The sequence below is a fragment of the Leptopilina heterotoma genome, unplaced genomic scaffold, assembly GCF_015476425.1.
Source record: "Leptopilina heterotoma isolate Lh14 unplaced genomic scaffold, ASM1547642v1 Lhet_307, whole genome shotgun sequence".
NCBI lineage: Eukaryota > Metazoa > Arthropoda > Insecta > Hymenoptera > Figitidae > Leptopilina > Leptopilina heterotoma.
In genome coordinates, this window is record NW_025111010.1 from 365,415 (window position 1) to 375,714 (window position 10,300).

General features: G+C 38.0%; 1 protein-coding gene across 1 annotated transcript; it reads right to left on the bottom strand.

The window, feature by feature from the left end:
• Positions 1-3,246: 3,246 nt before the first annotated feature.
• LOC122504615 (secreted RxLR effector protein 161-like) lies at positions 3,247-4,005 on the bottom strand. Its single transcript, XM_043615797.1, has 2 exons — positions 3,600-4,005; positions 3,247-3,485 (listed from the first exon to the last, which is right to left on the bottom strand). The coding sequence occupies exons 1-2, from the start codon at positions 4,003-4,005 to the stop codon at positions 3,247-3,249; spliced, it is 645 nt and encodes a 214-aa protein (XP_043471732.1).
• Positions 4,006-10,300: the final 6,295 nt, after the last annotated feature.

Below are 10,300 nucleotides of genomic sequence, written 5' to 3' on the forward strand. Positions count from 1 at the left end.
TTTTTTAAAAAAAAGTGTCTGAAAACTTTAATTGTTTATAACAATAACAAAAAATTTTTTTTTGGCAAATCCTTTGACATAGTGTTTTTTTATGTAAAGCACTATAGAAAAAACAACATTTTGGCCAAAAATAAATTTTTTGAATTTTAGGTGGCACGTTTCAAAAATTCTTACTCATTAGCAAGACTTGAGCCATTAATAAGACAAACCATGATCAAACCTTGAGCAATGGTCAAGACTTGAGCGATAATCAAGTCTTGAGCTACAGTCAATACTTGAGCTATAATCATGTCTTGATCAATTAAAAGACTTTGCCATTATCAAGTTCTGAGCTATTAACAAGACTTTAGCTATAATCAAATCTTGATCAATAATCAAGTCTTCATTCATTAAGAATACTTCAGTCATACGGAACAAAACAGACATCTTCCGTATCTAACTTGTTGGATTCTAGAACGCAATCCAATTAATTGGGTGAAGCAGCTTTTTTTCGGTTGATACATCCAACATTTTAGCTGAATTTCCTTTGCTATAGTTGGGGTACTTTTTCGCTTGGATACATTACACAGCCACACAAAAAAAAAGTTCTGATCTGGGGGTCTCACTATGTAGACTTTATGTTTTTTGGGTCGCTGAATCTGAATCCGAGGTCCATTTAACCCCATCAGATCAGGATTTTGACATAACCTCAAAAAACCAATATGGCGGACACATTTTTGAAAAGTTCATCGGATTCGCTTGAAATTCGTTACTCGGGGGTTTTTGGGGTCGCTGATTACGAATTTCAAGCGAATCCGATGAATTTTTCAAAAACGTGTCCGCCATATTGGATCCGCCATTTTGAATTTTTGAAATCAGACTTCAAATTCGTAATCAGCGACCCCAAAAACCCCCGAGTAATGAATTTCATGCGAATCCGATGAACTTTTCAAAAATGTGTCCGCTATATTGGTTTTTTGAGGTTATGTCAAAATCCTGATCTGATGGGGTTAAATGGACCTCGGATTCGGATTCAGCGACCCAAAAAACATAAAGTCTACATAGTGAGACCCCCAGATCAGAACTTTTTTTTTTGTGTGGCTGTGTTATCCAATAGTTAGATATGTTAACTAATATATATTGGTTCGCGCTCCAGAATGTAACGAATTGGATATAGCAGCTAACTCTGTTTGTCAGTACATGATTAAGTTTTGAGCCATCAACAAGACTTGAGCCATGATCAAGACTTGAGCGACAATCAAAACCTGAGCTACCAACAAGACTTGAGCTATAACAAATTTTTATTCATTAACAAGACTTGAGCCATTATCAAAAATTGAATCATAATTAAGACTCCAGCCTTAAGCCATCATTAAGCCTTGAGCTATAATAGAGCCTTGAGTCATAATTAGGCTTTATGTCATAACCAAGCCTTAAGTCATCATTAAGCCTTGAGCCATAACCAAGCCTTAAGACATCATTAAGCCTTGATCCATCAACAAGCCTTGAGCCTTGAGCAAGCTTTGCTATTTTTTTCCATTTTTTAAGACTCAATATGATGTAGCTAAAAAAACTACTGATTTTCGGGAGTTGTGCCATTAGCATTTTTCGTTTATAAGATTATAAGCTACAAAACTGCAAATTTTAAATAAATTTGTTCGAAACTTTTTCAATGTATTTTGTGCGGGGTCCTTTTGACTTAGGGTATCGACTCATTGCAGGACCCTCGGAAGGCCTTAATAGTTTCTCTTTTGATCTGTAGGTTAAGTAATAGGTCAAATTTGACCTAAATGTTGACCTCTTGGGTAGCCTAAGTAGGGCCCCTTTGGACCTGTAGGTTAATAAGTAGGTCAAATTTGACATAAATTTTGACCAAGGGTATCGACCATTTGCAGGGTCCTCAGAAGGGCTTAATAGTGGCTCTGTTGACCTATAGGTTAAGAAATGGGTTAAATTTAACATAAATTTTAACCTAGCCCATATTTGGCCTCTTTTTGGCCTGTAAGTTAAAAATTAGGTCAACTTTGACCTAACTTCAAAGGGTAGCCATAATTTACCTAGATCCGACAATGTGTCATGTGGACTAACCAGAAAATCCTATTAGTAAAAAAGGATAGACGTATCTTCTTACTGTAGGAAAATTAGTTAATTGTGTTTTTGAGTTTATAATTATCGAGATATACCTAATTATATGCAACCTGTTTAACGTCTCGGTCATCGTTAAAAGTCGGTGAAAAATGTAATATTTCGGGGAATCGCGTAATGGATTCGGAGAGTGGGTTGAATTGGGGGGTAATCTTTTCGCTGCATTAAATAATCGCCCCTCTAATTCTCTTTCTCATTCGCTTTCTAAAAATTGATAAGGGAAAATCCGCGCTATACGCGAAGTCCGATGCCGTAGACCTCAAGGTAAACTTTTACAATCTCGATACAGTTTCTTTTTATTATTTAATTAATTTTGTCTCATTTATTTATTTTTGTATTGTTTAAATTTTAATTAGTGTGGCGCTTTTAAATCATGCGATGGGCGGAAATATATGTCGGGTGAAATTAAGGAGTGAAATGGAGAATTAGATGGGCGATTTCAAGTGACATGCAATCCTGTTTAAGTGCAATGCCATAACTCGAGACCTCAATAATATTTTGGTGTACAAAAGACCTACGATATTCTCCGAATACACGCCGTTCGACATTTCCCGCCAATGAAAGAAGCGATGAGTATTCTACTTATATTTGTTTTATCACTCGTCATAATTCCCCACAAAATATGTTTATCAATATTCGAGCGTCACAGAAAATCCCGGGGCTCAGGAATTCTTTCCAAAAGACATCACAGAAAAAACCTAACTCAAAATGAGTAGCATATGATCTTCTTATATGCATGTATTTCACTGAAAGGCGCATTACAGTATAAATCCTGTAGATGACAAGCGATCGCATACATACATAGTCGCTTGATTAGGTCCTAACCGTCCTAACCTTATTTTTGCTGTATTTTGAAATTAAAAATAATTTCAAATAATAAATAATATAAAATTATGACTGTCGGTTATTTCTTTAAAAGAACTTATATTTTGAACAGTAACTTGAATATAAATACAGGAAAATAAAGAGTCTTGTTATAATGATTTTGCACTAGAACACAAGAGAGATAAAGTTTGATTAACACTATAGGTGGCGTATTTATCACGTATACCCGTGTTGCCCTCTTTAGAACGCGGGAACATCACCCACTTTCAACGCGGGTTAATTATCAACACTTGATAGTCAAAATCCTTCGATGCACTTTTTGTGACTTGGTTCGAAGAGTTCCTTGGTGAAAACATCTGCGATCATGTTGCTGCTGGCTAAGAACTTGACGTCAATGTCTCCATTTTTGTAGACTTCCCTCACATAGTGATATTTTATATCAATATGCTTCGAGCGTGAATGATAAATTGGATTTCGCATTAACTTCTGCGCTCCTTGATTATCACAATAGACGATGGTTGGTTCAGCGCGTTCTTCTAAAAATCCAATTTCTTTCAGTAAATTTTACAAGTAGACTGTCTCTTTGGCCGCTTCTGCAAGTGCCATATATTCGGCTTGAGTACTTGATAAAGCAACGCTTTTTTGCTTACGAGCTTCCCAAGTAACTACTGCATCTGCTAATTTGAAGACAACTCCGGTGTGAGAAAAGCTACCGTCGATATCACTAGCCCAGTCGGCGTCAACGAATCCAATCAGCTTTTCTTGAGTTTTTTTGAAGGTCAATCCATGATCTGAGGTACTTCGAAGATAACGCAAAACGCGCTTTGCTGCAACCCAGTGCATTCTTCCTGGATTCACATTAAATTGACTGAGAACACTAATCGTGTAGGCTATGTCCGGCCTTGTTGATACCACTAAATATATCAGTGCTCCGATGAGTGACTGATAGGGCACGTTTCTCATTTCATTGATTTCTTCGTTTGTTTTCAGTGCATCTTCTATCGAGAGTTTGTTATTGCCATCCAAAGGAGTTTTCATCGGTTTTGATTCTTTCATTCCAGTTGCTGGAATGAAACGTCGATGATGTCATCGACGTAGACAACCAGAATCATGATGAAGTCTCCAGATTTGATGACGTAGATGCACTTATCTCCATTCAGTGATTTAAATCCAAGTTCTTTGAGTTTCTTATCCAACTTCTTAAACCATTGCCTGTCGGATTGATTCAACCCACATAGAGATGTCTTTAAACAATACACTTTTTCTTCCTCTCCTGGTTTGATGAATCCGTCGGCTTGTTCCATGAAGATTTCTTCATCGAGGTCTCCATTTATATACGCCATCACAACGTCCAATTGATACAAGGTAAGTTCCCATTCAGAAGCCAGAGCTACGACGATGCAAATTGAACTTAATCTCGCGACAGGGGCAAAAGTTTCCTGGAAATCAATTCCCGGTCGTTGGAAAAAACCTCTCGCCACCAATCGAGCTTTTCGACGATCCACACTTCCATCTGCGTTGAATTTAACCCTAAGGACCCATCGACAATCGATCGTTGGCCAAGTTTGTTTCCTGCTTCGAGTCTTCTTCAGGAATTTGCACCATGTTGAACAATTTTCTCCGCCTTCCACGTTGACCTGTTCTTTTGAGCGTTGAACGTTCTCGCCCCCTCTTAGTCTGATAAACTGGAGTTTTCCGAGGTGCAAGTGATGATGATTTATTGAAAGAATCTTGATTATCTTCAATTTTGCTATGATTTCTGTCCAAAATGTGATTCTCATCTTGATCTTCGGGTTGATCATGATTTTCAACTTGATTTCGATTTTCAATTTTATTTTCTTGCTTGTGATCTTTAGTTTGACTTCGCTCTTCACCTGGAACGTGATACTCAACTTGATTTTCAGCTTTACATTGGTTTTTATCTGGAACTCGACTCTCAGCTTGAATTTGATCTTCGAAGTTTTGCTCATCTTCGTCAACAGCTATATCATTCTCAATTGAAATATCAGATCGGGGGAACAACATCTCAAACTCCAAGAAAATATCTTCTTGCTTGCCTAGATTTGGAAGGCCCTTGGATTTTCCATAAGAAATGACGTCACGACTCTTAATGATCCTCTTTGATGTGGGATCCCATAGACGGTACGCCTTCGATTCATCCGAGTAACTAATCAAGACACAGATTTTGGATTTCGGTCCAAGTTTGTTTTTATTTGGATCTTTATCCAAAGCGTAGGCCCAGAATCCAAAAGTTTTCAAGTTAGAGACATCTGGTTTAAAACCAAATCTTGCTTCAAAAGGTGTAATACTGTTAAGACTCCTGGATGGACAGCGATTTTTTATATATGCAGAGGTGGCGATGGCTTCAGCCCAAAAGCTTGGTGGCAATCCAGATTTGATTAATAAGCATCTTGTCATCTTAATAAGAGTGCGGTTCATCCGTTCCGCCACTCCATTTTGTTCGGTCGTATGAGCAACTGTGCGTTCTCGTCTTATTCCAGCTCTCTCGATTTCCTCAGTGAACTTGGTCCCAAATATTCCAATCCATTGTCCGTTCGTAATGTTTTTATTTTACACTTAGTCTGGTTTCCAGCTAAAGCTTTAAAATTCAGAAAAAATCTTTTGACATCCCTTTTAGCTTTCAGAAAAGATACTTCGACATACCTAGACTTGTCATCAATGAACGTAGCGAAGGACGTAGAACCACCGATTGACTTGGTCCTCATTGGTCCACAGACATCCGAATGGACAAGCTCGAGTAATTTGTTGCTTCTTGTCAGTGATGCTTGAGGAAATGGCTTTGCACTTTGCTTCCCTAAAATGCATATTTCGCAGAATGGTAATTTTTTGGAAGAGTTAATTGACACACCTTTGATCATGCCTTTGACGCTGAGGTTTTTAAAATCTTTTTCATTCAAGCATTTCGCCATTATCAGAACTTGCAGCAGCTGAGCTTTCACTAAAATCATCGATGTAGATTACCTTTTTTTTCAGCTTTCACGACAATTTTACCTTGTGGATTTAATATTAATGCATGAGAATTTTTGAAATTTACATCATATCCGTTTGCAGTCGTTTTCGAATTAAATACACTACCGGTCAAAATTGAGAGAACACCTATTTTCAGGTGATTGAAAAACATTTTAAAACATAAAATGTATAGAAACTAAAATATTTTTATTTTTTGAAAGATGATAAAATTTTGAAAAGAACAAGATCTTTTAGAAGTCATTTGGCCAATATTTTATGTAGATATTTTTAAAAAATCGTCATTTTCAATGTCTTACAAAAATTTGAATAACTTCTAATATAATGAACGCTTTTTAATGATCTTAGGCTTATTCTAAAGGACATTTGCTACACTATAAGAATTACTTATAGGCAATAACGTGTAATTTTTTTCTTAGAAAATGCAGGCCGTCAAACTTGGACCAAAAAAAATCAAAAAATTTGGAACAATTTTTAAGTACTAAAAACTATTTTAGAAAATGTATAAAACATTATATGGTGTAGATTTTTCAAGAAAATTTAATAAAAAAAATACGTTTGAATTTAAAAAGTTATTTTTCTGTTAATAAGAATGTTTCAAATTTTTAATATTTTTTGGTTCAAGTTTAACGGCCTGCATTTTCTAAGACAAAAATTACACGTTAATGCCTATGAGTAATTCTTATAGTGTAGCAAATGACCTTTAAAGTAAACCTAAGATCATTAAAAAGCGTTTATTATTTTAGAAGGTATTCAAATTTTTGTAAAACATTGAAAATGACGATTTTTTAAAAATATCTAAATGAATTGTTGGCCAAACGACTTCTGAAATATCTTGTTCTGTTCAAAATTTTATCTTCTTTCAAAAAATAAAAATATTTTAGTTTCAATAAATGTTATGCTTTAAAACGATTTTCATTCGCCTGAAAATAGGTGGTCTCTCAATTTTGACCGGTAGTGAAATAAATTTGTTTTCAAATCAGGTACACATAAGGTATTATTTAATTTTATACTTTTGTGGTTGGAATCGTCTGACACAGATAAATGAACCGTACCTTTTCCAATAATTTCTTTTGCTATCGCTATTGATGCTTTCTCACTAACAGTTGCACAATTCACTACACTTTCCTCTTTAATAAATTCCTTTATAATCACACTATCCTCTTCAATAGTCGTTGAATCAATAATCGAAATAGCCCGTGAACGCTTCTTCCACGTTTGAAGAACTTTGTTTATTTTCATTCTTTTTCCAACATTCCGATGCTTTGTGTCCACTTTTACCGCAGTAATTGCACTTGTAACTTTTTCGTTGATTATTAGGTCCGTTTCGATTATTAGAATTGGTGAATTTTTGCTCGTTGTCTCGATTTTGCGAATTATTATTTTTGAATTGATGAATCTTATTTTTATTTTCGAATGTTTTTGCTTAAAAAGCTCCCTGTGAATGTTGTTCTCTTTGTGTAACTTTTTCCTTTCTAGCATTAAATTCCTCCAGGAGTTGTATTTTCAAAGCTTCAGGCGTTGGCAATTCGTCCCTAGCTTCTATAGCACACCGAAAATTTTCGTAGCTATTTGGGATACTGTAGAGAAATAGTATAGGAAGTAGATCTTCGGCCTCTAAAATCTCCATCTCGCTCAATTTATTGACGGTTCCAAAGAAATTGTCAAGGTGATCCATCATGCTTTCATTGTCTCGCATTTTTGTAAACAACTGCTGTTTTAACAGGGTTGCTCTGCGAACAGGTCCTCTTGAATGATAAACTTATTCAAGTTTTCTCCACACTTCGTTTGAAGTAGCAGAATGCTTGATATGACACAACTCATACGGGCATATGGACAAAATTAAGGCCTTGGATCGAATAACTTGCCCGACGCTCGGAGGAACGCGTAACTGACAGTCAGTGAGCGCCTCTGGGCCACTCACTGCTATCCGACTGGTATTAGCGCGTGCCTTCGAGCGTCGGGCAAGTTATTCGATCCAAGGCCTCAATTATATCCGCTTTGTCTTTCTGATCAGCCCTGTCCTATTTTATAACTGCTGGAATATTTGCTGCATCCACACCTTCTGGAACCTCTGGCCGAACAATTGTCCCATTTCCGTAAAGCCAATAATCACTTTTCACCAAAATTGCTTACATTTGTTACCGGTCACCGTGTGGAGGGAGGGGACCGGGCAAAGAGTTACAAAGTTTTAAGAGTATACTAATTGGAAACTAAATTTGGGTTTCGGTTTAAGTAGGAAAAGAATTAGTAGGAACTTTGGTGGGAATTTTTAGGACCAATGACTATAAATAATAAGCGTAATTTTAATAAATAAATGATAAATATATTCTGTAAACCCCCATTTCCCCAATGCGTTCTTTAGTGATAACGATGAGTGGATGAGCAAGCAAAATAAATAAAAACAAGGTTAATTAGCGTCGTTGAGATTTGAAACGTCGAACAACATTTTTAAGGCGTTGCTCATTAGTCTTCTTCTTGAGACTCACAGTCGGGGTTGGTGGAGGGGGATCCACGGGTCGATCGTAGGGGCGATGGCTTTGTGGATGCTTGGACAACGTGGTCCGTATTGAGCGAGGAACCTCCAGGTTCTCGGGAACGAGGACTGGTAGGTTCAAGAGGGACGGTATTGATACAGGAGCGGCTCCCCACAGTTGCTGACAATGAGACGGCTTTTCTTTGATGCAGACCAGTGGTGGAGTAAGAGTCCTGGAGAACGGCGACCCTGGGATTAGTTCCAGGATGTCGTCATTGTCTGAGAGGTAAAGCTGGTCCTCTAAGGCATGGAGGGCCTCGGGTAATAGACTTGACTGACCTCGGGTCAGATTTCGGCGGAGTGACAAGATTGACAACCACTGGTTCCTTTATCGGGGTCAGAAGGAGTTGAGGCGAGGGAGCTTCATAAGTAGCTGCCTTCAGGATCCTCGTGAGTGCAGCAATTCCTTTTATCTATCGACGTGGCGTTCCTGGAGCAGATGGTGCCCTTCGGCGTTGGTACGTAGGTAGAGCCGTCGTTGAGGAAGGTTCTTCCTAAGGGTAGATATGGTTCGTACCCTGGGGCCTTCCTCGATGAAGTTACTGACCAATCTCAGGCTGATAGTGAGGTCGGTATAGGCAACTGAATTCCAGGAGTCAAAATTTCTATTTTCCGGATGGTAGGCCGGCTAGCGGGATTGGCACAAGGGGCTAGGTTTTCCTTATAGCCGAGAGAAAGGCGGTTGTTGTGCAGGTCCCTTTGCAGAGGTGTTGACGGCAGATAGGTGGTCAGAAGCTCGGGTCGTCGAAGTGTCCCGGAGGAAGTCCAGGCGAGGAGTTTGGCCTTGAATTTCTCGGACTGTCGCTGATTTCTCAGAACACGAGAGGCACACTGTCGTCGTTTATGAGGTTGATGTACCGGCATCTCCAGAACGAGGGTTATTGATTATTTTTATGCGCGTAAGGGATAGGAGGTACGAGTTAGGTACAAGGTTATCAGGAGGGGACAAGAAGGGAATGACCGTCTTTGCGTACAGGACGTCGGAGACAGAGAGGTAAGGATGTCCGCGTGCACGACGACGAACCAGAAGGGTATTTGCGAGCAAGACGGCGAGCGAAGAAGGGAAAGAAAAATACCCGCGTGCAAGGCGACGTGCGGAGGAGATGAAACCCGCGTACAGGACGACGAGTGGAGGGAGAAAATAGGGAGAGTAGAAAGGAGGAAAGAGAAAGTAGACCCGCGTGCAGGACGACGAGCGTGGAAGAGGAGGGAGGTTAACACGGAAGTATTGCTTAGGTACTTACGTTTGAGAGAAGAAAGCCTCAAGTTCACTTAAAAACACTTTATTTGCAGTTAGCAGGGAGGTACATTGTACGTGGGCGGAAAAGCGACTGACGACTGGGCCTTTTCGTCCCTTTTTAAACCTACGAAAAATGCATAAAAAATTTCCTCTGGAAGGGGTAGATTTTTTTGCACGTACGTTAGGATAAGGAGGAACTGGTCTAGCACAGTCGTCTTACAAAACTTAAGATTTAGTTTAAACTTATTTTAAAACATACAAAATATCTGAAATTCAATTATAACTTAGATTTAAGTGACAACTTATTTAATCCCTTTTGTTTTTTACTGGTATTGTAATTATTTACTGTTAAATTAGTAATAATTTAACAATTAATATTCTAACCAACTTAAAGGATTTAAACATGTCTTTAGCCTAGAATTACTATATTATTCTCCACTTTATTTGTCAACATTAAGCTATTAATTCCTTTGTTTAAGTAATTAATAAACTAAAGAATGGAAAAAGTAAATGAATGTTGTTAAAATAATTTTATAACAATCGTAGAATAATTCCAAATTAGAAGCGTAATGATAACACAGCCACAC